Source organism: Eleutherodactylus coqui, chromosome 5 (assembly GCF_035609145.1).
Source record: "Eleutherodactylus coqui strain aEleCoq1 chromosome 5, aEleCoq1.hap1, whole genome shotgun sequence".
NCBI lineage: Eukaryota > Metazoa > Chordata > Amphibia > Anura > Eleutherodactylidae > Eleutherodactylus > Eleutherodactylus coqui.
In genome coordinates this window covers 216,115,521-216,142,579 of record NC_089841.1, presented here as the reverse complement: position 1 = coordinate 216,142,579, position 27,059 = coordinate 216,115,521, and the positions used below count along the sequence as shown (strand labels likewise).

The window sequence follows — 27,059 nt, the reverse complement described above, 5'->3', positions numbered from 1 at the left end:
TCAGGCAAGCAACCCCAGCAACCCCCCCAGATATAGGGCTCAAGAGAGAGCAGAGAAAAGGGTATGACCCATCGCCTTGATGGTAGGCTCTTATTACAAGGATATTTATCCTGATCACTACACAAGTTTTGCTGTATTTATCTTAGATACAGCTTTTTATATATCAGTTTGATGTTCTCTCAGGGATTTCTCATTTCCTCTACCTCTGAACCTATGACTTAAGTACTGTATCTCCTGATGATCCAACAAACTAATGGTGAAACGCGTAGATCACTGATAGTGATAGTGTTCCATCACAAGTGAGAGTCCAAATGGTAACCCTGCCTTGTTTACACATAGAATAAACCAGCTCTTTTGGCTCCTATATTGAATTATCCTTTGCTTTTTTGAATCCATCTTGGGTAGAGTGTTTTTGTTTGTTATCATAAAACATCTCTTTATCGCTTATCAAGCATTAAATAACTCCAGGTCCTTATCCTCCTATAACGAATCTGTGTCTGGAGGTACCTGGTTGCTGTGTGTTGTCTTTGTAGTGCCCAGTTTATGTTTTTTAATATATTTAATAAAATACGTTTTTAGTGGTAGTCACGTCTGTGAATTGGGCTTATATTTCTTGGTTGACTCTATACTGCCGCCTCTGTGAAGTCGTTCTTATCTAAACTAAGGATAAGCCATCAATAGTATTTTGTGTGGAAAACTCCTTTAATTACTGATATTTTCCCCCTTGAGGATGCAGCCCACATAAGATGCTGGTAGGTAACGCTTTCCACATGGTACTTTCCTATCAGCTCCCACTAATGGTTACTTGTCAGCTCACTGTCCTCCCATGACCATCAGCAAAATCTCCCTTTAAGACAGTCATATCTATAGATCTATAGGATTTGCTTCCCTTTCATGGGTGACTTCCTACACAGTGCTGCACAGGACTTCTGTTACATGTCTCAGCCTATTAGTTTACAAAGGTCCTTAGCAGAAGGGTCTGACAGCTCACATGGTTATTCTGCAGTCCTGCCGAATGGTCCCAGTTCCTTCCTATGTATTTGCTTCCCCTAGTTTCCTCCTATTGGCGAGGTGGCACAATGTATCAGCATCAAAACGATTGGTATCTAGCGAGCAGCAATCCTGTTCTGGGTCTAGCTGGAAGCGTACCTTCTATATGAATGTCTCACAGAAGTATCATAGTCTGTAATAGTCAGCCAATAGCCTATTGGGACAACCTCTTTAATGTGCCGTATTAGTGCATAGAGTGAAGTCCCCTCCATGCACTGTGCTGTGGGATGTGCGGGACCCCGAACATTGCATGTGCCATTCTTGTGCAAGACTCACGTGAAAATAGGACATGCAGCAATTTTTTTCAGACTCACGATGGCTTCAAACGAGCGCATGCATAAAAACGCTTGCATAATATCGCGCTTCTGAGCGCATTTGGACATCTTACTGTACTTTTTTTTGCTGTTGGGACCTTTCACATGGGCGCGGGAGACACCCATTCTGTGATTTAAATTAAAGTCTATGTAACCTAATTAGTTCCAGATGTGTTCTTTTTCCTGCAAAATTGTCTAGTGCAGTGCGCAATTACGTGGGTATTGGGTGCATTTGCGCACCCCCTTAGACTCCTATGGGGCCTTGATGCGCAAATGCCCACGTAATGCACACGCAAAAACAAAAGTTTATGGTACAAAAACTTTATCATTGTGCTTTATTGCCTTAAAATTAATATATTAAGGATGGCATGAATAGCAATTTTTTTGTTTATGCCACTATTGAAATCTTTTCCTGCGGCCCTGGAGATATTCTGATAACAGTGCAGGATGTTTATGACACTTTAAAAAAGACATCGACAAAGTGGAGCAAGTTCAGAGAAGAGTTACCAGGATGGTGAGTGGTCTGCAAGTCATGTCCTATGAGGAACGGTTAAAGGATCTGGGAATGTTTAACTTGCAAAAGAGAAGGCTGAGAGGAGACTTAATAGCTGTCTACAAATATCTGAAGGGCTGTCACAGTGCAGAGGGATCAGCCCTATTCTCATCTGTACAAGGAAAGACTAGAAGCAATGGGATGAAGCTGAAAGGGAGGAGACACAAATTAGATATTAGAAAAAACTTTCTGACAGTTAGGGCTTATTCACACGGGTATATATCAGCCGGGTTTTCACGGCCAGCCGATATACGCTGCCCCTCTGATGCATTGGCTTACAATGCATCAGTGCACAGGGACGTATTTCCACTTGCTCGGCAGCTACATAGACTTCTATGGGAGCCTATGCTAGCTGATGGAGAAGGGAGGTCGGAGGGAGTTTAGTGACTGCTAAACTCCCTCCCCCTTCTCTTCTCCTCTCCGCCCTTTACCGCTGTTTGCAATGAGAGGGGGCAGACCAGGGGTGGAGCTAAGTTCTGCCCCTCCCATGCTGGCTGCAGACAAGGGGAGGGGGTGGGAGCTTAGCTCCATGCCTGTCCCACCCCCTCCCATTGCAAACGGATGGAGGGGAGGAGAGAAGAGGTGAGCCAACGAGGGGGAGGGAAGGGGGAATGTCTCCCCAGGCCCCATGGCATTTCGGCCTTGGTGTATATGCATGAGGCCCTTTGCTGTTCTGCCGTTTTTACGGTGTCGGTGGGCACACGTAAAACGCCTACGGCCATGTAAATGGGCACTAAGGGTGATCAATGAGTGGAACAGGTTACCACGGGAGGTGGTGAGTTCTCCTTCAATGGAAGTCTTCAAACAAAGGCTGAATAAATATCTGTTTGGGATGATTTAGTGAATCCTGCACTGAGCAGGGGGTTGGACCCGATGACCCTGGAGGTCCCTTCCAACTCTACCATTCTAGGATTCTATGACACTGTGTAGGCAAGGACAGCTTACAGTGGCATTCCCATCTGCAGGCATTCCTATCTACAACATTAATGTCATTTCCACAAGGTGTGAAAGGCGAGTGTCCCAACTCTCATACACACAACCATCCGGCATATCTGACCCGTCTTCGCTCACCTCTGCTGTTTGAAATGGCCAAGATTATGGAAACAGCTGAACTAGTTGTTGTACGCTGTTTCTATAAGGCCTTATTCACACTAACATTTTATCACGGCTATTTCGTCGTCCTAATATCGTGACCCTCTGAAGCATTGGATTCCAGTGTATTTGTTTAGATGGCCGATTTATAGCCGCATCAAAACATTGCGGCTGCGATAATAATAGGACGTCATGGCCGAATACGCCGGGTGATGTTTTGACATGGCCGGAGGAGATAGGTCTTGCCCTATTTTTCAGCCGTGATCAGCTGGCGGCTCCCATAGGTCTCAATAGAAGCTGCCGGCAACGGCAGGGGGAGGGAGTTTAGCAGCTGCTAGAGCTGCTAAAGTATGTCAGCTGACTCTAATTAAATAATAGAAACCATGCTGAGCATTTATGCCAGCCAAAGGAATTCTGGGCCGTGTGAATGTACGAGAAAACACTAATTTTAGCCACGACCTATAGAAGTGAATGTGAGTTCAGTAAACCACCTAGTGATAGTAATACCTCTTTAAGGAATCATGCACAGGGTTTGGTGAGGTTGGGGCAGGTTCCCTCAAGGATAGTTGTGGAGAAATGAGGCAGACGAAACAGGGAAAAGTTTATTTCCACTCTTTACTCACACTGAAGGTTTTTTTCACAGCAGGGTGCGGTAATACTCAAATGTTACACTAGGGCCCAGTGGCCTCAAGGGTTAACAAGCCTACATAACTCAAGAAAACAGTTCTTCTCCATCAGTACTTGTTACACAGATTGTACAGTGCAGTGGTGATGGTTTCAGTGAAGTTTCCTAGTACCTCCTTCTATCCCCAGTGTCTCAGACATGATGCCTAAAGCTCTGGTCACGCTCCTTCCAAATTTGGCCTCTCAGCTGTTGCAGAGACACACTGGTCACAGTCTCTGCTCCACCCCTCTCTCCTGTACCTGTGGATCCGCATCAAAATCCACATCAAAATTTGCACCAACAGTGCAAATTATGACTCAGTTTAAAGCCCTCTTCACACAAGCATATGCATACCGTTTCTCTGAAAATAAGCCCAACCCTGAAAATAAGTCCTAGGCTAATTTTCAGGGAGGCTTGAAATATAAGCCTGACCTCAAAAATAAGCCCTAGTTACACTACATGAAAAAAAAAAAAAAAAAAAGAATACAGGCTCCAGGTCCAGGTCCCTTCTGCTGTTCTCTAGAGGTTCGGCGTGGTTCCTGCAGTCCTAGTCATAAAACATCACTACCCCGTGATGGGATTCACAAATCCCACCTCCAGGAAGCGATGGCTGTGATTGGTTCTCCAACTGCTACTCAGCCAAACAATGCAGCGCTGGATGAACCAATGCGATGGCAGTGATTGCCCATGGCTCAGCAAATTCATAAATCCCGCCTCTACAAGGTGATGGCTGTTGATTGGTTCTTTGCCCAATCACAGCCATCGCATTGGTTTATCCAGCGCTGCATTGATTGGCTGAGCAGCGGTCGTAGAACTAATTACATCCAATGCTTCCTGAGGGCGGGATTTATGAATCCGCACCAACTGAAATGGCTAATTAGTCTTAATGACTTCCAGATGTGTTCTTTTTCCAGCAGAATTACGCAGTGTCTCACGCATCTCCTTGTGTATTGAGTGCGCAATTGTGCAACCCCCATTGACTTCTAAGGGAGCTTTTGGTGCCTAAATACCCAAAAAAATAAAGCACACTCTATTTTGTTACTGTGACCGAAATTCACGCACAAAATACGAAAATGTGAACAAACTGATTGAGATTAATGGGTTCTATTCTGAGCACATTGCGCACACAGATTCTGCAACATGTGAATGTACCCTAAAGACGGTTTCGCGGCTTTAGGGTACATTCACATCTCGGGGGAGATTTGTGTGTTGCGAGATGCAAAAATCTTACACGAATATAAACCCCATTCTTTTGAATAGGGTCCTACACATAAGCGATTTTTTTCCCTGCATCGCATTGCACGGCCAATTGTTGTCAATGGGGCTGGCAAAGCATCGCACTCGCTTACATCTAGCGACGCGAGGTTTACCCATTGTAAACAATGGAAAACACTCCGTGATCCTCCGCCGCGGCTTTTAGAATCACTACTTCCCCAAAGTGATGTGAGGCGGTTTTAACACAAACAGCACCTCGCATCCGCGGGGACATGGCGTGCTGACGAGAACGACATTGTGCGCAGTTTCACGGCCCGATATCACACTCACCTGTGTGAAACTAGCCTAAGGGCTTATTCAGAGGACTGTATTCACGCAGGCATTTCGCTGCGTAAAACCCCCCATAAAAAGCAACTGTGTGAAGCATTGGATTTTAATGGGTTCGATCAAACAAACTATTTTTTTCCAAGTAAAAAAAATCGGGCCCCGAAAAATAGGACATACGCGACTGTTTCCGGTTGCCTTTTGTATATAGTGCGTGAAAAGATAGGTCTTGCCCTATCTGTTGCCGAAACACGCAGCAAGTTCCCATAGATTTCTATAGAAGCTGAAAAGAAGGGACAGAATTTTCCTGCGTCCTAATTATGGAATTTAATTGCCATTGTAATCCACCGGAATGGTGTTACACGCAAGCGGGTGACCGTGCACTGTGATCGCCAAAATCAACTGATCGATTGGCAAGCACGGACGTATCAACCTGCAACTTGCTCTCTTTAGTCTTCATTTTATGTGAATTTACGATCCTTACATGCAAACTAGAGATGAGCGAGCGTACTCGCTAAGGCAAACTACTTGAGCAAGTAGTGCCTTATGTGAGTACCTGCCTGCTCGTCTCTAAAGATTTGGGTGCTGGCGGGGAAGAGCGGTGAGTTGCGGGAGTGAGCAGGGGGAATCGAGGGGGAGAGAGTGAGAGAGAGATCTCCCCTCCATTCCTCCCTGCTCTCCCCCGCCGCTCCCTGCCCCCCGCTGGCACCCGAATCTTTAGAGACGAGCGGGTAGGTACTCACATAAGGCACTACTCGCTCGAGTAGTTTGCCTTAGCGAGTACGCTCGCTCATCTCTAATGCAAACGTATTATGCATCCACTCGTGTGAACGGCTTTGAATACGCAACTTCTGCTGGAGCGTGGCAAATCTTCATTCATGCGAATATACGGTGCGTACAGGCGGACGTATAAACACATACGGTTGTGTGTACGAGGCCTCAGGGTGCGTTCACATGGGCGATTCTGTTATTATATATATGGCATCACATTCTAAGCAAATTGCCGTTCAATTTAGTGACTGATTTGGCAGCTGTCATGCAGACGTAGCAGAACATATCTGTGATGGATTTCCCCCCAGGAATCAGGGACAGTGTTAGCACTTTGTTCTTGAACTAACAGATCTCAATGGAGTTCTGCATGTTTGCCCTTCTCTGCGGAACAAACAAGTGCAAAATTAGTACTTTGGTAATTAAGTTGGCCATTACAAGCCACAGAGGGGGTGAATACTGCCTGGATCCTGTGCGTGCCGGTCAGTATTTTCTCAGTTTATCTCTTCCAGTCCGTCTCCTTTCCTGCTTTAATCAAATTCGTGTTTTGGCAAAGTTAATCATAAGTGTCAACTAACAGCCTGTCAAGAAACCACAGCAGATATGACAATATTGGCTACAGCTGTAGATTTATAATTATATGAGCTGAAAATAACAAGCTTAACTAACCCCTTAGTGACGGCCAGGCTTCTGCTCTAACTGCCAGGAGCAGAGAAATGACAGTTTAACCGCTTACTTGCCACAATTAATAGAAACTGCAGCAATGTAAGCAGATGACAGGGGAAGAGGCTCTTTCTGCTCCCCACAGTGCGATTGCAAGGTACCAAGGAGTTCCCATGTAAGCCTGAAGCCTGACAAATGCCTCCATGTTTGCCATGTAACTCCGCCTATGAGATCCTGCTTCCGATATAAGTAGTGCAGTGTACTATCAAAATGATAGAACAATCGCATCTTCAATTCCCCTTTAGGGAATAAAAAATAGCATCAAAAAGTTCAACAAAGTTTAACCCCTTAAGGACCTGGCTGTTTTGTACCTTAAGGACCCGACACTTTTTAGGGATTTTACCCATGTGGCGGTTTTACTGCCCTATTTTGTTTCCTTTAGCTACCAAAATTATTTTTGCAGCGTTTTTTTCCCCGTGACATATAGGGCTATTTTTTACATATCTTTTTCACTGACCTTTTTTTTAGTTTTATTGGGGGTAAAATGCTAAAAAGAATGATTTTTTTAAACATTTATAATTATTTTGTTTATTTAGTATATTTATGCTAAAATAAAGTATGGGAATGGGTTCCTCTTTGTTTCAGATGTTTTGATATATAGTATGTATGGTTTTGGTTTACAGGGCGCATACGGCGACGGTTTTGGTTGGCTCCGGCTTTGTGTTATTTTCTTTCTTATGTATATATCGTTGTTTTATTCTGTAATTTTGTTTTATTTGTGTATGTAATCATGTTAGTATTTTTACTATCTATGTCCTCCATGACATCATATAAGACCTCTGGGGGACATTCATTTTCTAAAAATTATTTTATTTGACACTTTCCCACTGTAGCTGGGGCATCCACAGGACCCCCAGTTACAGGGGAAAGCAACCTCTGTAGTGACATTAGTCACTGGAAGTGCTGGCCAGGGTCTAGTATGACCTTCCAGCTCTGCTGTAGCAGGAAACCCCGACGGTCACATGACCCCCCCGTCTCCCGCAGTGGAAGACACCCTTCCACTTTCACTTTTTAGTACACAGTGCTCAATGAGCGCTGTGTACTCGGGAAAGGAAAAAGCAGGAAGGGTTAAATACCCCTCCTGCCTTCTCCTCCGGGTTATCAGCTGTCATTAACAGCTGATAATCTGTCCTGGCTCTGATTGATTGCAAAGCCAGGGGGCTTAAAGCACCGCCGTAATTTTACTATCGGCGTGGTTTTAAACCCAGGACCAGGTGCCGTATATTTACCATGCCTGGTCCTTAATGGGTTAATTTAACAAAAAAAACAAAACATTTTTCCCACAAAGCTTCTTTTAAGTGGATACAATACTCAAACAATGCTTAAAAATAGCAACCCATAATAGGTATTACAGTGTTCATAATAAACCAAATAATGAAAATATTTTGTTATTTATTGCACATGTTGAACGCCAAAAATTCACATTAAAGGTAATACCAGAATTCCTATTTTTATTTTGTTCACCTCCCAAAGAACACAATAAAAAGCAATCCAAAAGTTATACGTACCTCAAAATAGTACAGTTAAAAACTTCAACTCTTCCTGGAAAAAATAAGATCTCACACAGCTGCCTTAGTGGAAAAATAGAAATTTTATGGTTTTTGGGGCTTATTCCCACAAGCGTATATCGTCTGGCGTTTTCACGGCCAGCCAATATATGCTTCCATTTAAGCAGTCCCCCCTTCCCTGGCTCCACTAAGAATACTCACTGATCTGCTCCTGTGCACACAGCCTCTCTGCACACAGCCTCTCTGCACACAGCTTCTCTTCACAGAGCTCTTATACATAAAACCATGAGCTACCTGAGGAACAGTTCTGCCATACGTAGGGAATGTTCACATGGCAGAATGTGATGCAAAATTTTCTGCACAGAATCTGCCTCTGAGGGCTCCTTTTTACAGCATCCAAAATAACCCATTCAATGGGTTCTCTCACATGGAGCGTTTTTTAACCTACATTTCCATTGGGCAAAAAAATATGCGACATGCTCTATTTTGTGTGCATTTTCCCATCTCAGTGGGAGTCTATGGAGTGTGCAAATGCGCACTTGTCCCAAACAAAATTACGGGAACTAATTAGGCTGGCCCAACTACTAATTAGGCTCCCTGCCTGTTCAAGCTTGGTGCAGTTGCCCCGTGCCGATATAAACAAGCCAAGCAGTGCATAAAGGACCATACCATGTTTCCCTGAAAATAAGACCCTGTTAATTTTTGCCCCAAAAGAGGCATGGGCCCTTCACAGACAGGACGTGTACTTCTAAAACTAAATTTTATTAATGTAGACTTAAAATACTAGGGCTAAAACAGACAAACATATATCAGACACAAACTTGTGAAGAATAGAGCAAGAGGTAGAAATTATGTAGACCGCAATGATGGATTCAAGACTAGGGGTTAATAGATGGTGGGTAGTCACCTGTTGTCCCCAGATGGCTGGACACAAAGGATATACAACCCCTACTCTGGGACTACATAAATAGAGTGAAAGTCCCCTTGAGTTTGGTAGTCACTTAGTAAGAGAACCCAGGGAGAGATAATTGATCCCAATATATGTAGCTGCCAATGAGATGGAATATTGGTAATCCGATATTACAGTAACAATGCCCCAAAACCCATTCTGATATGCCCAAATTTGGCTGTATTCTCGATAATATGGTTTGGGGAAATCGCAGTTCCTATAGTTCAACGCGTTTCCCCGTAAATAGTACAGTTCATCAGGAATCGTTAATAATATTTAGCACTTAGTATGGTTAGAGATGAAACAAGCAGATAGGTATATTGGAAGAGCTTTGGCTAGAATCTCAGCAACAGTTAGACAATTGGAGTTGACCAGGAGCTCAGGATATGGTAATCCCTATTTAATTTAATAGACCTTGCTTTCCTAGGTCAAACTCCCAATCCTCTGCATATTTGCAGTCCCTAATAATGCAGACTGCCTAATATTGTTGGGCCTAGAAATTAGCACTAGCACGCACTACAAGTGCAACAATAGCGGCGTTTTTCAGAATAAGCTGCTATATGTGTACATGAAGAATAACACTTTCTAGCCATTATGTAGCTTGTGTGCTGCATTTGTCACCACTTTTACCACTCTGCAGGCAGTATATCTGAATTTCAGTTGTCTCTGAGTTGGTGGGTGGAGACTAGCTGTTATGGTGTCTCCCATACACTACACATGAAGAAAACATGAGATTTTGCTCCTAACTCTCTGTAATACACACACAGCATCATGGAGTATACTAGAGCAGTACTGAGCTGTGTATGAGATTTCAGTAACTCAGTAAATAACCCACATCTGTTTGAGTCTCTCTGCTTGCCTCCCTCCTCCTCACTCCTCTTTCCATAGGCACCAGTGGCCATTTTGAGACAACCTCCCACACTTCCAGTTGGAAAAATGTACCAAGTAAGGCACCACAAAGCTCTGTCCTAGGCCCAGTGTTGATCAACATTTTTATAAATGATCTGGAGGAGGGAATTGAGGGGAAACTGATCATTTTTGCCGACGACACAAAGCTAGGAGGAATAGCTAACACTAAAGAAGAGAGAGAGAGAGTATTCAAAAAGATCTAGAAAAGTTTGAACAGTGGGCTGCGACTAACATTATAGTATTTAACAAAACAAAATGCAAGGCCCTACATCTGAGCAAGAAAAATAAAAAAAGCACATACAGAATGGGAGAAAGTGAGCTAAGCAGCAGCACATGTAAAAAAGACTTGGGTATACTAATAGATCACAGACTGAACATGAGTCAACAATGTGATGCAGCAGCAAAAAAGGCAAACACAATTCTGGGATGTATTAAGAGAAGCATAGAGTCTAGATCACGTGAGGTCATTATTGCCCTCTACTCTTCCTTAGTCAGACCTCATCTGGAATACTGTGTCCAGTTCTGGGCACCCCACTTCAAATAAATAAATTGACAAATTGGAACAAGTTCAGAGAAGAGTTACCAAGATGGTGAGCGGTCTGCAAATCGTGTCCTATGAGGAACGGTTAAAGGATCTGGGAATGTTTAGCTTGCAAATAAGAAGGCTTATCCGTTGTGAGGAGGGATCTTCATGGATTAGACTGTTTTTTTTCCCAGCACATCCATGAGATGCTCTATCTGATTGAGATTTGGCGAATTTGGAGGTCAAGTCATCAATCTTGAACTCTTCGTTATGTTCCTCAAACCATTCCTGTACAATTTTTGCAGTGTGGTAGGTTACATTATGTTTCTCGAAGAGGCCACTGCCATCAGGGAATACTGTTTCCGTGCCTTTGGTCTGCAACAATACTTAGGTAGATGGTACATGTTAAAGTAACATCCATTGCTACATCTGTGAATTCCAGCACCCAAGGATTTCCAAAGCCTCACTCTATCTCCACTGGCTTACCTTCTTTCCATAGTGCTGCCATCTCTTCCCGATGTGAGTGCACACACCCTGCTGTCTACATGATGTAAAGGAAAACGTAATTCCTCAGACCAGGTCACCTTCTTCCATTGCTCCATGGTCCAGTTCTGATGCTCAACTGCCGATTGTAGGCACCTACGGAGGTATACAGAGGTCAACATGGGGCACTTTGACTGTTCTGCAGCCACCCCACCCCATACGTAACAAGCTGTGATCCACTGTGCGTTCCATGATATCTCTGTCATAACTAGCATTAACGTTTTCACCTCTTCAGCAATTTGTGCTACTGTACCTCTTGTGTGGAATCGAATTGGACAGGCTAGTCTTTGCTTACATGCACATTAGGAAGTCTTGGGTTCCTATGATACTTTTTCTTGTTTCCAACACATGAAATTCGAGAACTGAATGTTCACATCCCATCTTAGGCTATTTTTGCACAACCTTTTCTGCTCCAGCTCTGGTTCCATCTCCGGTTTTCATCTTCTATGCAGAAAATAGAAACAGAAACCTAGATGGAACTAGGAAGGACAGGCAAGTCTTTGCTCACAGGCATGCAAGTAAGCCTTGGGTATTAATGATCTTACATGTTCATAGGTTGTGCTTACATGGACCACTTTTGGTAGGTACTAAATGCTGCATACTTGGAATACCCTGCAAGTCCTGTGTGTGTATATATATATATATATATATATATATATATATATATATATATATATATATATATTAAGGTGACCAGATTTTCCCAGGGTCAAAGTGGGACAGAGAGGTGTGGTCAGGGGGCGGGGCTTATCACAACAAATTAATTTGCCTCCGTCGTTATAAAAAGTGCAGGGTCATTAAAAAAAAAAAAAAGACAGGGAGCAAATTCCGCAGCATTTCTGCATCCAGAAAACAGTTAAAATGGTGGTAATATTCACTCCTGTTGTTTGAGAACTAGAAATGTACGTGAAGAATTTTTTTCCTTTTTTACACCCGAGCAACACCCCTGGAAGTACTGGAGTTCAGCTCTGCAGCACTCTGCACGACGCCTTATGAATGCCTTGAATGTGTTATTGCAACATTACAGTATTTGGGCCACATTTCTAATGTTACCCAGGGCCATGCTTTCTCTAAAACCAGCCCTATAATGAGCTTCATTACTGGGAAGGAGGTCATAACGCCTGGTGCCAGGTTCACTAAATTCCTATATAGTAATTATTGTATTGTTATTGTAATACGGACAATGCTATAACCTGTCACTACATACTGTATACGCCAGTGAGAGTAATTCTTACTCTCTTTCCTTGTTAAATGCAGATTGGCCGCTTGGTTATTGGTCAGAATGGATTGTTGTCCACTCCTGCTGTCTCGTGCATTATTAGAAAAATTAAGGCAATCGGAGGAATTGTTCTAACAGCTAGCCACAATCCAGGAGGACCTGGTGGAGATTTTGGAATCAAGTTCAATATTGCCAATGGAGGTAAATGTATTTTAAGACATTAATCCATTCTATTAGAAAGAAGATGAATATTACTAGTTATATAGTCCATGTTAAGTAAATATTCTTTATTGGTACATCAAGTAAAGGCCCATTTACACGCAAAAATAATCTTTCAAACGATTGAAAGTTTTAGCGATCATTTTGCATAAAGTGTTAATGGACACTAATGTCCATTAACACTTTCTCATCTTCATTTGCCTTTAAATAGGCCTCCTGAAGCTGTTTGCAGAGCACAGCATGCGGCCTGGGCTGTGCACACAGCTGCATTGTTGTCATTGGTAGAATACAATGTAATCTCCTGTCTCCTGCTGAGAACACAGCATGCGGTCTGTTGAGAGATATTTTATTTCTCTGAGGCTGAACAATGAGTTTTAAATTCACCTTAAAATCCTCCTTCAGATGAAAAGTGCATGATGCTAGCGTTTACATGCAACTATTATCGCAGTCATTTGAACGATAATCATTGCGTGTAAATGGGCCTTAAGGGAGCTTTTACACTGAATGATAATTGTTCAGATTTTCACTGGATCACGGGAATCTGAACAATAATCGTTCAGTGTAAATGCCAGCAGCGACTGAACGACGAACAATAATTCATTCATCATTCGGCTTATGCATTATCACTGGGACGACTCTCAGGTGTTTTGGCGCCTGGCGGTCGTCTTGTGTAAAAAGACTCTTAAGCATTGCATGGAAACAGTGAGATGAGAAAAGTCCTCTGGAAGGACTACTTCCCACATAGTCTTGCACATACCCAATGATGGAACGTTTTTGCTACATCTAATGTATCTCTGCCACTATATGACATTTGTGTAGAGCAGAGTAATAAGGATATTACAGTATTAGTACAGTAAGAACAGTCTTGCTAACCATAAGAACAAACCATACTTTTTACCTAGAGAGGCCTAAGAACTAAAAGCTGAAAAGTTGCTACACACTTTGTTTTCAGTTAGGCAATTAAAAAAAATAGTAAGGCCCTTTCTAGAGGAAGAGATTTAAGAATGCAATTACAAAAAACCTCTGAGGCCTATTCGTTATTGCCTTTCTATTTACGGTGTCGCATTCTGCTCATCTGTCACCGGTTCACATCATCCAACTCCTCACCCTTCTGCTATCAGAGTACAGTGTGCAGGAGACTGGGAGAAGGGTCGGATGATTCTCAGAGCGCTACGGCCCGCGTGAGGCTCAGAAATGTGACTGTGTGAGTATGAAGAAGTTACTTTACTGGTGGCTGATGGTTCAGCGGGAGGGATGGGGACACTATTACTGGGGCAACTATTATTAAATAGTGCAACAAATGGGGACACTATTAAATGGGGCAACAAGTTGGGACACTGCTAAGAAGCGGCCACAAAGGGGGACACTCTTACCAAGTGGAGCCAAGAGAGGGGGACTATTACTGAAGCAACAAAGGGGAAACTATTATTAAACAGGGCAACAAATGGGGACACTAATAAATGGCGCAACAAATGGCGACAATGCTAAGTGGGATAACAAAAGGGGACACTATTACTAAGTGGGGCCACAAAGGAGGACACTAGTAGTAAGTGGGGCCACAAAGGTGGACACTATTACTAAGTGGGGCCACAAAGGAGGACACTAGTAGTAAGTGGGGCCACAAAGGTAGACACTATTACCAAGTGGAGCCAAGAGATGGGGACTATTACTGAAGCAAAAAAGGGGAAACTATTATTAAATAGGGCAACAGATGGCTACACTGCTAAGTGGGGCCACAAAGGGGGACACTATTACTAAGTAGGGCCAATAAGTGGGACACTATTACAAAGTGGGGCCACAAAGGGAGACACTATTACTAAGTGTAGCCAAGAGAGGGGGACTTTTACTAAGTGGTCACAGCTTGGAGCACTATTACTTGTAGAGCCACAAATATAGCACTAGTTCTATGCAGCCACTGAGAGGGGCATTTTGGGTAGTGGCTGGATCGGGAACATGGGCAGAGATGAATCATGGGTAGAGGATGTCTTAATGGCGTCTTGATCCCGATAGGGAATAAAAGGGAAAGCAAAAATCACCAATCAGAGAAGATGTCACCTGCGATCACCGGAGGTACCTGCACTGTAATCACTATCACTGTGTAGAACTGGTATCTGACTATTATATGGTGACTGCATTATATAACAGTATACTAGAGCCCAGCTGCTGTATCTAAGCTGCCATATTATAAATGTTGTCTAATAGAACATATCATTTTTATTTTTTTTCCTCTCGGGGAAGGTGGCCCAATTCCAAGTGGCCTGTGAATTTTATGTACACTCCTATAAAAATCCATCGTTAAGCCATATATAAAGCTGCCACCACATATCTGCAGTCTAATAAATCACCGAAATATTGTATTAAGCAGATGTTTCTTTATATGCCTGGATGCAGATGTTGTCGACCGCACCCAATGTTTCCCATCCAGCTGTCAGTAGACCTTGACAACCTCAATGGCTACAGTAGCTTCTAAATTACAATCTACCAGTACATCTGCTCTGTGCTCGGCTGTATGGTCCAGGCTCATTACATTGTATATTTACTTGCTTTGTTCTTCTGGTTTTAGGTCCTGCTCCAGATACAGTTACAGATAAGATTTATCAGATCAGTAAAACTATTGAGGAATATGCTATTTGTCCAGATCTGCGGATTGACCTCTCAAGAGTTGGGAGGCAGGAATTTGACTTGGAGAATAAGTTCAAGCCATTTAGAGGTAATGAGGATTTCTACACTCTTTGTAGCTAATATTAGATATGCTCCTTTAAAGTTAAGACACAACTAGAGATGAGCGAGCATACTCACTAAGGCAAACTACTCGAGCGAGTACTGCCTTATGCGAGTACCTGCCGGCTCGTCTCAAAAGATTCGGGTGCCGGCGGGGGAGAGCGGTGAGTTGCGGGAGTGAGCAGGGGGGAGAGAGTGAGATCTCCCCTCCCCCCCATTCCTCCCCGCTCTCCCCTACCGCTCCCTGCCCCCCGCCGGCAATCTTTTGAGACGAGCAGGCAGGTACTCGAATAAGGCATTACTCGCTCGAGTAGTTTGCCTTAGCGAGTATGCTACAGATTACAGAGACCATGCTCTTGAAAGGAATGCATCACCTATATTTTCTAATTAAACCATATACAGACACTACATTACATTTTTAATATGTTTTTTTCTGATTGTAGCTTTTTATATCTTCTTTACATGACTATGGAGGCAGCCATGTTTCCTAAGCTGCAGTTAACATGGACCTATGAAACAATACAGAGAATACTCATTGACTTCTATGGGAGCTTGTTATAGGCATGCTGTGTGACATGTGCAGAGGTTATTGTGTAGAAAGAGGGAGTATTCGAGCTGTGATCATCATCTATACATGGTGAATCCAGTGTTACCTTCCATTATAATCCTCACAGTGATGATAATGAGATTACTTTTGAAAAGTTTTCTATACAAAACAGGAAGTGTCAGACTATTATTAGGCATAAGGCCCTTTCACACAGGCCAATGATCGTGAACCAACGTTCATCTGAATGTTCATTCTTCCAATCATTTCTCCATGCAAACATCGATCAGCCGACAAATAAGCAAATGCTCTTTGTCGGTTGATTGGATCATTTGTGGAACCAAGACAGGGCTCAACTGGGTGGGTTAGAAGGTCCAAAACCCTATGGAAGGTGGGATCACGAGGACAGGGAAGCCCCAGATTGTTCAGCAGCCATGGGTAAGCTAGAACGTTGGTATGGTCGCCCATATTTTCCATCAGGTAATGAACATACAAAGGTGATGTAATTGGTCATAGCCACATATTGGCAGAGTCCCAGGTAGTTCTTGCTCAGTAAAAGTTTAATAGCTAACTCCTAAAAATTGCAAATAAATGTTCTTTACTGTAAGAGCAGTTAGACTGGAACTCTCTGCCTGAGGAACTAGTGATGGCAAAATCCATAGAGGAGTTTAAAAGGGGACTTGATGTCTTTCTGGAGAGGAAGGATATTATAGGTTATAAATCTTAGGTTAATTGTTAATCCGGGTATACAGGCAGGTAGGAACTATTAGGGGTTGATCCAGGGATTAGTCTGATTGCCATTAGGGAGTCGGGAAGGAATTTTTTCCCCAAAAGGGCTAATTGGCTTCTGCTTTTGGGGTTTTCTGCCTTCCTCTGGATCAACAACACAGGAGGATAGACGGGCTGGACTAGATGGACATTGTCTTCATTCGGCCTTACATACTATGTAACTATGTAAATGAAAGTTCACCCGCTCACCATAAATACAGTCAGTGTTTTCTGAATAAGGATCTACAAGACGACCAGCAGCACTTTATTCTACAGAATAAGGCAGATTATGTACTGGACTCACAATACATTTGTCTCTCTCCCCCCCCCCCCACCCCCACCGCCCACTGCTCACCCCCGCCGCCCCCCTTGAGCACGCTCAGAGGAGAAGGCAGTTACTCGAGATGAGCGAGGCTCCCTCATCTCTACACAACACCTTTAATTTCAGCAAGTTAAACATTTTAGAATATAGTCTCTATTATTAAATAATTATTCCCATCCTGTAATGTTAGGCCATATTATAAGGACATGCTAGAACATAATGATTGGTGGGGGGCACCCCTTCCTCATTTCTGAGAATGAAGAAAACAAGAAGATGGGGTTATATTGCACTCTTATTTGCAAGAAAATACACTTCATTCTGAGGAAGGGGGTCCCAGCAAGTGCTTTTGGAAACTGATATTGCAGATGAACTTCTGTTACAGTGTATACTGTATGCAATAATCTTGGTTTTAATATTGTATCCATTCACTCCACTCTATCACCTCACTCCTATGAGGCACACCCTACACCAAATGGCCTGCACACACCTATACTACCAGATAGGCACATCTAGCAAGAAAAAAAATCAGTTCCATTTTTTTTCAGCCAGTTGACATTCACAGGCTCTATTCTTGTTACTTGGGACAAGTTAGGAATGTTATGTTTTTGAAGATTCCAAAGTTCCTATGAATCTTTTTTATTATCTAGAATACATTCATTTTCAGCTCTGTATAAAGTATTTTTGTGGAAGTCATAATAATCATTGTAACTTTTCTTTTCTATGCATTCCTTTTTAGTTGAAGTTGTGGATTCAGTGGAAGTTTATCTCAACTTGCTCAGAACACTTTTTGACTTTAATTCTATTAAGGCTTTACTTACTGGTCCCAATCAGCTGAAAATAAGAATTGATGCCATGAATGGAGGTAAGGAAAAGACTACTGCACCTTGTTAATAATGAAAAGTAGCGAACAGCGTTCAGACCATTACATCAAGAATGAATATAGAAAGGTGACCGTCTAACCATGGATGGCAGGCCCATGCAACATTTTTTAAAAGCACAGAATAAATTTCGCATACAAAACAATAAGATTTTCTACTATATGCAAGCACAAAGCTATGCAGTGAAAGTATGGCACATAGTCCCAGCCACTAGTTTATACTATACATCTCCTTTAATGTGCAAGATGACGTTAGTTGTGTCCTTTGTTCTATCCTAGGCTATACTCAGTGTTGCATTGGTGTCTCGGTGTGGGTGGTGAGTTTTCTGGGCCTCTCACCAGAAGACTTGATTGACATTACTCACAAAACTAACAAATGGTTGCCATCCTCTATATACTCCAACATGGCACTCAAAATCGTACATATGGCTTTAAATTTGTTGACTGGGTGGCTGAGTGGTTAAGGCAATGGACTGCTAATCCATTGTGCTCTGCACACATGGGTTTGAATCCCATCCTCGTCGTCTTCTTCCATTTTATGGAAGTGTTCAAACAAAGGCTGGGATGAAACTGAAAGGGAGGAGAAAAAACTTTCTGACAGTGAAGGTGATCAATGAGTGGAACAGGTTACCACGGGAGGTGGTGAGTTCTCCTTCAATTGAAGAGTTCAAACAAAGGCTGGACAAATATCTGTCTGGGATGATTTAGTGAATCCTGCATTCAGCAGGGGCGTCGGACCCGATGACCCTGGAGGTCCATTTCAACTCTACCATTCTATGATTTCTCCCTCTCGTAACCACAAAATTGGCTAGAAGAAATTGCCATTGTGCCCAAAATGCTCTCAACCCGAGGTAGTTCTCTATCATTGTCTGTGGTCCTGCCCAGTCATTCAGTTCTTTTGGTGAAAGGTGGAGAAATTCACAATAAACTATTTGTTCCCCCTAGGGCAAATAATACGTGAATGGGACATTTTTGGCATAACACCAACCCACATAAAAATGACAATGATGAATAAGAAACTACTTTATTTTGTCTTCACTGTTGCCTGCACAGCGATTTTTACAAGACTGGATTTTCACAGTTCCACCCTCTTGGCATCTATTTTGTCTAAATTATCTTTTGTCTTGTGGATGGACTAGATAGACCCAGCCCTCCAAAAAGAGCAAAAGGTCAGGTTACTTTTTACATTATGGAAACCATTCACTATTATTCTACCCCTGTTCCAAATTACATTCTTGTTTCCAACACACCACCTGGTTTTTGGAAAGTCATTTAAGACAAGTAGCACAGATTTGCCTCAACTGACCAAGTTTTGTCTCTAATGATTAGTTATATTGTGAGTGGACATTTAGGTCCTTCAAGACAATTAAAGCTTAAGATCCATGCTTCTTCCTGCCCCTTCTCCTCTTTTCGTTTCTTTCCCTCTTCCGCCAGTATCTCCCCTCCCTTTCACCATCTTTTAAGGTTGAATTGTAAGGCTCCCTCTATTACTTGTCAGTGTTCTTGTCCTTGTCTTTCATAACGCACACAAGTACAATAACAAACATGGTGGATCTTCACCAGAGACAAGAGACCATCTTTTGCAAGGGCCAACCTCTCTATATGTTATATGAATGGAGTCTCTAGATGCCTCCTGATTCTAACTTGGATTGCCAGTTACACCATTTTCCTAGACTACCTTCAAATCCTTTACCACAAATACCACCCTCCTCCCCTTACCTTTCAAAAGTGTGACGGGGCTGGTGCAGAGGGAAGAAAAGTCACAAATTTTTGCGCAAATACCCCCTTTGTGCAAAAATTTGCACCTTTGTTATGTCCATTTCTGGCATAAACCATTTAATAAATGTGCCCCTATGTATTCTCAAGGCTCTCTTAGTTGTGACTATGAAGGGTGTTGAGAAAAACTTATGGTTAGTATTAATATAACAATGTCACTTGCTTTCATAGTTTTTAGTCAAACATACGAGTATACCAACAAGAAATACCCAATAAGTTTGACTTTAGAAAGTAAATGCCTCCTGGATAATGACAATATTTTGCAGTCTTCTGACCACTGGATCTGGGCTTCCATGTGTTGAAATAGAAAAATAAAGGGTCCTGTTAACTGAATGGAAATAAATTGTGACATGTTACCGGTGTATCATTTTTGTACTAATCCTTCCTTTGCTTTGTACTGTCTAAGTAAAGCATATATACTGTATTATGTATTTCCTAGTGATGGGTCCTTATGTCCGACGAATACTCTGTGATGAATTAGGAGCACCTGCCAATTCTGCAGTTAATTGCGTCCCCTTAGAAGACTTTGGTGGGCAGTATCCTGACCCCAACCTAACATATGCCAGTAGTCTCTTGGAGGCCATGAAAGCAGGAGAACATGGCTTTGGAGCTGCCTTTGATGCCGATGGAGTAAGTACTTCATGTATTCGCAGCTCGCTCTCAGCATTGTCTTTTGTATGGAGAACTTTTTAATAATGATCATCTGTATTATGTAATATACAGTACTTACCAAAAATATCAGCAGTGTTAGAAAAAAAGATACATTTTCTTTATTGTGGGGTCTATACATGATGGGTAACTTTGGGTCCGGCCACTAACTGACAACTATTACTGCGAATATTGCTGTAATCAGCATGCTTGTTACTACTTAATGCTGTCCTCAGGGAAGACAACATAAAGTTGGAGACCAACTCCCTTTAGATACCCCATATTAGGTAGGGCAGTGTGTATACAGCTAGCTAATCTATGAATAAGTATGGTACAGAAGTTTCCACGGAAGTATTATGTGTACATTAGTGATGTGAGGCAACATGTATGTAAATACATGATGTAGTAAGTCCAACCTGGGAATGCCTCCTTAGGCTAGGCCTACACAACAACTTTAACTATGACGCATGTTGCACAGCCAAAAATTGCCATTTTGCCATACAACATTGCAACTTAATGTAAGTAAAGGTGATCCAAGAATTGCAGGAAATCCAAACTTGCTTTATTTCTTCCAGTTATCAAGTAATGTTCATAGCAACTTGCGAGTCGCACCGTGAGCGCATTGACTTGGAGTAAAAGTTGCAAGGTTATATGGCAATAGTGCGAGCTTTGTCCACACAGTGTATGTCGCAACCAAAGTTGCTGTGTAGCCTTAGCCTTGAAGGTGTATTCTGGCACTTCAAAGTGACAGTTATAGGCTTCATAAGGTTATTATATGTAATTTTGCAAAATAATGTAATAACTTGTTTTGCAAAGCTGCAGAAATATGGCTTTACCTGCAGTCCCCCCGCCTGCTTAGTTCTCCATTGGTGTCCAATGGTAAGGAACTGTACGTTCCGCTGTTTTACTGGTCAGTCACGCTCAACGTCTTCAAATTCTGTAATGACGACACATTTTGTACAGTTGTGAACTTGCACTTTTTGGTAACTGGCATTGTTGGAGCTGTAGATTTTGCACTCCTCGGCGGTCAATTTAAATAACAACCTGCAAGTCTGAAATGGGATGGAAATCAGCGGTGGTGGGGGTCAGCAAAATGAGGTACTGCAGTTCAATTTGACGATTTAGATGAATATTGGCAATAATGGCAATAAGTAGAAATTTTAGTGAAAGTTTGAAAATTTCATCCAGTCTCCGGAATACCCCTTTAAGAAGAACTCTACTAAAAGTTTAAAATCTGTTTGTTACACTTACTATAGAAGTTCTTGCTGTTGATTTCTTCTACGGACTCGTTGATCAAATTCCAAGGAACCCCAGTCTTCTTTGAAACCTAGTTGGAAAACACTTAGGTTCATAGTAGCACATCATAGTTATTTAACATACTAGCAGAATTACCCGGCTTCGCATGAATCTATGTCGTGTAACTGTTTGGTGTTTATGTGTGTGGTTACAAACTTTGTTTGCCTCTGATATGAAGCCAACATAATAAACATAATAAAGTACAGTCTGTTCACGGGAAGCAAAGAAAAATGGGTTACTTGCAGAAATTTGACTTTTCACCAGTGGTGTCCCAAAGAGATTTTAATTAAATTGGTTGTACAAAGACTGTCAGTCATTCCCTATCCATAGGATAGGGAATAACTTCCTGATCAGTGGAGGTCTTCCTGCTGAATCCGTCCTCCTCACTGCAGGGTTAGAGCACTCCCTGCAGTGAAGAGGAGTCTGAATGGAGCACCGGTCACACAAGTGTACTAGTGCTTCATCTGCTTTCAGTGGGGCTGCGGAGATACCTGAGCGGCACCCACTCGGATATTTCCATCAGCCCCATTAAAATGAATGGAGCACTGACCGTGTATGCTCAGCCAGCACTCCCTTCATGCTGATGTCCTTGCAGGGAGGAAGCGACCACACAGCGAAAGGCAGAATGGAACACAGGAGTCCAGTTCTGGAGATCGGCGAGGGTCGCAGAAGAAAGACCTCCACCAATCAGAAAGTTAGCTATAAGAAAACTATTAATTATTGCAAGATAACTTGCAACCTTAATTCAACCCCTTTAAAGGAGTTTTCCGATTATTGGACAACTTTGCTTCATTAGGACCCCCTGTATTAAAATAATAAACTGAGACATGCTTACCCCTCCGCGATCGTTGGGATCCAGAGCTGCAGCCTCGCTGTGGTCCTGGTGGTTGTTGTGACAGATAATGGAAATCAAATGACCATTGCTGCCAATGAGAGGCTGCAGTGTGACTGCCCGTTCTCCTGGCATCGGCGCCTACGTTCCAAGCACCATGCCAGGAGTTCATGAACGTGACACTGCAGCCTCGCATTGACTGCAATGGTCACGTAATTTCCTGTGACACTATTTTATGCTAATTTGTGTAAGATTTAAACAGAATTTATTTTCTATTCAACATAAGTCTCCATTTCCAAGGTAACAATATTAATCATCCACATTTGTTTCAGGACAGGTACATGATTTTGGGACAAAATGGCTTTTTTGTGAACCCTTCTGATTCCTTAGCTGTTATTGCAGCCAACCTCTCCTGTGTACCTTACTTTCAACAAATGGGTGTGCGAGGGTTTGGGAGGAGTATGCCTACAAGTACAGCCGTAGACAAGTAAGTACAATCTATCTGCTTTATATTCCACTCATAATATTCTTTTGATAACCAACAAATCGAAATGATCATGGGATGACTTTATAAATCATGAAAGGTAATTTGTCTTTAAGAAGCATGTTCAGCTAAATTCAGAAAAGTCATTGAAAATGAAAGTCCCGGTTTGTCCTTGTGCTTAAAAGAGAATTCCCAAGACCACATTGATGCTTCATTGTACCCTAATTGAAAAATCATTAGTATTTTCTTTTAACCCGAGGGTATATTCCGGACTGGGCGTATTCTCTGGCCTGTTACAATTGTTTTTCTAAGAAGTCGCTCACTTATTGATTGTTGTTCAGTTTCTGCCTGCAGAAAACTGAACAATGGATCATAAACAGGCAGTAGTTCACTTATGAATGACTGCCTGTTTAATGGGAATGGAGGCGAGTGGGCTGGAAAGATCCTTGACCAGCCTTGCCTCCATTCTACTGGTTCCTGGTCCACTGCTAGAGCAACAATGATGTCCCCGCACATGGACATGTGATCACTGTAACTAATCACAGGCCAAATTGAGCTGTTGATTGGCTGGAAAGGTCACTTGTCTCTGATGCTGATGATGTCATTGTTGCAGCATAAAGCGGAGAGCGTAGGAGATCTGGCATTGGTGGAACACGTGCAGTAGGTGATCATTTGATGTGACCATGGCTATTTCAATTTTTTTATACCCCCCTTGGCAGGAGTCAGCATTTTTTGGGGGACTGTATAACCACTTTAAGATGCACAAATATATTATGGAAGCTGAGTCACTATGACCAGTTCTCATAAACTATGACTAAAGGACAGTTTTGTGGCTAATTAAGAGTTCTGTGTATATATACAACATCCATGGACACACTGGCACAGATTTACTAATCCCGTCTAATTTAGACAGTGTGAATTTAGACTAGACAGTCTGAAAATTTGCCAAATTTATCACAGTGGCTCATACTGTATAAATTTGTCACATCTTTAGATACTTTTTTTCCAACTTTACACCAACTACTGATTGACTTAGTCGATGAGAATATTTTGCCCCAAACATAGAAGGGGGTTCTTTACTGTAAGATCAGTGAGACTGTGGAACTCTCTGCCTGGTGATGGCGAACTCACTAAAAGAGTTTAAGAGGGGTCTGGATACCTTTCTTGAGTGTTACAATATTATGTTATAGTTAAAACATTACTTCAGAAGGGTCGGTGATCCGGGGATTATCCCGATTGCCAGATTAGAGTTGGAAAGAAATTTTTTCCTTAAATGGGGAAAATTAGCTTCTACCTCATGGGGTTTTTTGCCTTCCTCTGGATAAACATTGGGGGGAAATAGGCAGAACTGGATGGACATATGTGTTATTTCGGCCTAACATACTATGTTACTATGCTAGTATGTTACAAATTGTGGTGTATTTAGTTTAGTAAATCTCCTCCATTTATGCACATGTACAGTGGTGATCCTTTAGGGCTTCCTCCACACCGTGGAGCCTTAGAGCTGCGCCACCAAAGCCTTTATTTGCTTCCATATGATATCAGTGGCCTCTAAAATTACAACGGGGACCCATATGGACCCTGACTAGAGATAAGCGAGCACGCTCGGATAAGTCAGTTACTCGAGCGAGCCTTGCTCTTCTCGAGTAACTGCATTCTTGTCTGAGCGTGCTTGGGGGGGGGGGGGCGGCGGGTGGTAGCGGGGGGGAGAGAGAGAGATCTCTCTCACTCTCTCCCCTGCTACCCCCCCCCCCCCCCGCTATCCCCTGCGCCCCCCGAGCACACTGGGACAAGAATGCAGTTACTCAAGAAGAGCAAGGCTCGCTCGAGCAATTGACCTATCTGAGCATGCTCGCTCATCTCTAAACCTGACTAAGGCCAAGTGTGGGAGATCAAATCACTGTGCCATTTTTTTAAAAGCTTGAGCACATTTTAAGCACAAAGTAATAGAATAATATCAAGATTGTATCAAGCTAATTATTGTTTGCTTTACTACCAACAGTTCTAGCAAACTCATGTAATAGAATGTGGAAGCAATTTGTCTTTGCACCACACCTCAACAGATCCAGCTGTGATAAAGCGAGGAGACAAAATGGGCTGCATGTGTTTAACCTTATTCTGTGGATTATAGCCAGCTACTTTTCTGGTTGTTAAAAGTAAAAACACCAAAGATGAATAATGGAAACTTTTTGAAACAACAACAAGAAAAAAAGAATTTAACTTTTCTGTAAGGTTGGGAAGATTTAGTTCAGCATTTATTGTTCTTAAAGTGGTATTCCCGTATCGGCTTTTATGGACGAGATGGGAAAACCTGGAAGCTCTGTTCCAACCACCTCTTGGGAAGAGCCGAGCGCTTAATACGGTTTTCACAGCTCTCATTTAAGTGAATGGGAGCTACAGAAAAAGTGTAGCACAGCGAGCTACACTGTTTGCGTAACTTGGAAAGTTACGGAAACAGCGCAGCACGCTGTGCTATACTTCATCATGCTCTTCAATGAGACCTATAGAAACTGTGCTGTGCTAAGTTCTCAGCTCTTTACATAGGCTCCGGCTGGGTGGCCAGTAGCCATAGCAGTGGTTTTCCATCTTGGCTATGAAAAGATGAAATGGGAATACCTCTTTAACCCCTTAACGACTGCCCCATCGGGAAACTACGTCCTCTGCAAGTGGGCATTAATCCTAGAGGACGTAGTTTTATGCATCCTCCTTGGATTGATGCCCACTTGCCTGAGGATGTGACAGCTCCAGGCTGTCGGTGCCCGCAGGTAGCCGACAGCATGGAGCGGTCATCCTAGGATGCGGGCAGTCCCCCCGGGCTTTGCGATCGGCGCTATCCAATGGATAGCGCCGATCACAAAAAAGTAAACAAAGATGTGTAAAAAAGTAAAGATTCAGCTGCCCTGATGGATCTGATCCATCAGGGCAGCTGAAAATACTCACACGGCTTGTCCGCGGTGTCCCACGAAGATCGGGTCCTCCCGGACCCGCCGTCGGTCTTCTGCGCATGCGCATCAGACGATGACGTCAGGCGCATGCGCAGAAGCCCGGGAGCCCCCAGCAAATTTGAAATCTCCTGGCCCCCGCCTCCTGAAGGTAGCCGGGAACCAGGAGGTGTTACCGGGGACCGCTGGCACGCGATCGCCATTGGATAGCGGCGATAGCGAAAGAGTAAAAAAAAAGTTTTAAAAAACTACTCACCTAAGTCCTCCCCGATGTCCCCATGTCCCGGGACCCGAATCCCCATCTGCGCATGCGCGCCTGATGATTGACATCAGGCGCGTGCACAGAGGGGCTCGAGCCCCGGGAAATTTAAATTCCCTCTGCTCCTGGCTGTTATGTGTAGCCAGGAGCAGAGAGATTATACCGGGGACATGATCATTGTTATCCAATGGATAGCAGTGATCATGTAAAGTAAAAAAAAAGTGTAAAAAGGGGAAAAAAAAGTGTAAAAGTTAAAAAAAGTTTTAAAAAGTTTTTAAAAAGTTAAAAAAGCTTGCGTTTCATCTCCCCCCACGGATCATATCCGTGAGGGACGATGAAATGACGTATCTAAGGCCCGCGGATTTATCCGCAGACCTTACCCCAGCTTCTGCGCACGCGTCTGTCGCCAAAATGGCGGACGCATGCGCAAAAGCCGTGGATTGCCAGGATAATTTAAAATCTCCCTGCTCCTGGCTACAAAACTTAGCCGAGAGCCTGGAGATTTCACGGGGGGCCGCGGTGAGCTATTCCTCGTCACGTGTTCGCCGTTATCCAATGGATAATGGCGATCACGTAAAAGTAAAAAAAGGTGAAGTTTCATCTCCCCTCACCGATGTGATCGGTGAGAGGAGATGAAACTTTTTACCGGAGGCCTCCGTATTTGCACCCCGACGCAAATACGTGAACTTTCCCGGATCCTGCGCATGCGACCGCCGGCAAAACACATGCGCAGGAGTCGGGGAGCCTAGGAAATTTAAAATCTCCTTGCTCCCAGCGACCAATGGTTGCCGAGAGCCTGGAGCAGTGAAAGGTGGCCTCGTTGAGCGTTTCCCGGTCACGTGATAAAAAGGTAGCGATCTACCTTTGGCCGGTCTCACATGACCGGATAGGAATTACAGATTCCGCATGCGTCTGATCCGCAGTTTTACGCAGATCAATCGCATTGGGTTACACAATTCCGCTCACATTAGCGGGTCAGAATTGCGTAATCGACTCGCAGAAAAGAGAACGCAGCAG

The 27,059-nt window shown here is 43.0% G+C and overlaps 1 protein-coding gene across 1 annotated transcript in view; it reads left to right on the top strand.

Moving 5' to 3' along the window:
- Nucleotides 1-27,059, top strand: part of PGM5 (phosphoglucomutase 5) — a 92,315-nt gene that overhangs the window by 18,313 nt on the left and 46,943 nt on the right. The window contains exons 2-6 of the mRNA XM_066604200.1: nt 12,393-12,555; nt 15,137-15,283; nt 17,665-17,790; nt 20,021-20,211; nt 22,690-22,844. Of these exons, the coding sequence (XP_066460297.1) occupies nt 12,393-12,555; nt 15,137-15,283; nt 17,665-17,790; nt 20,021-20,211; nt 22,690-22,844 (782 nt within the window). The remainder of the gene's footprint in view (nt 1-12,392; nt 12,556-15,136; nt 15,284-17,664; nt 17,791-20,020; nt 20,212-22,689; nt 22,845-27,059) is intronic.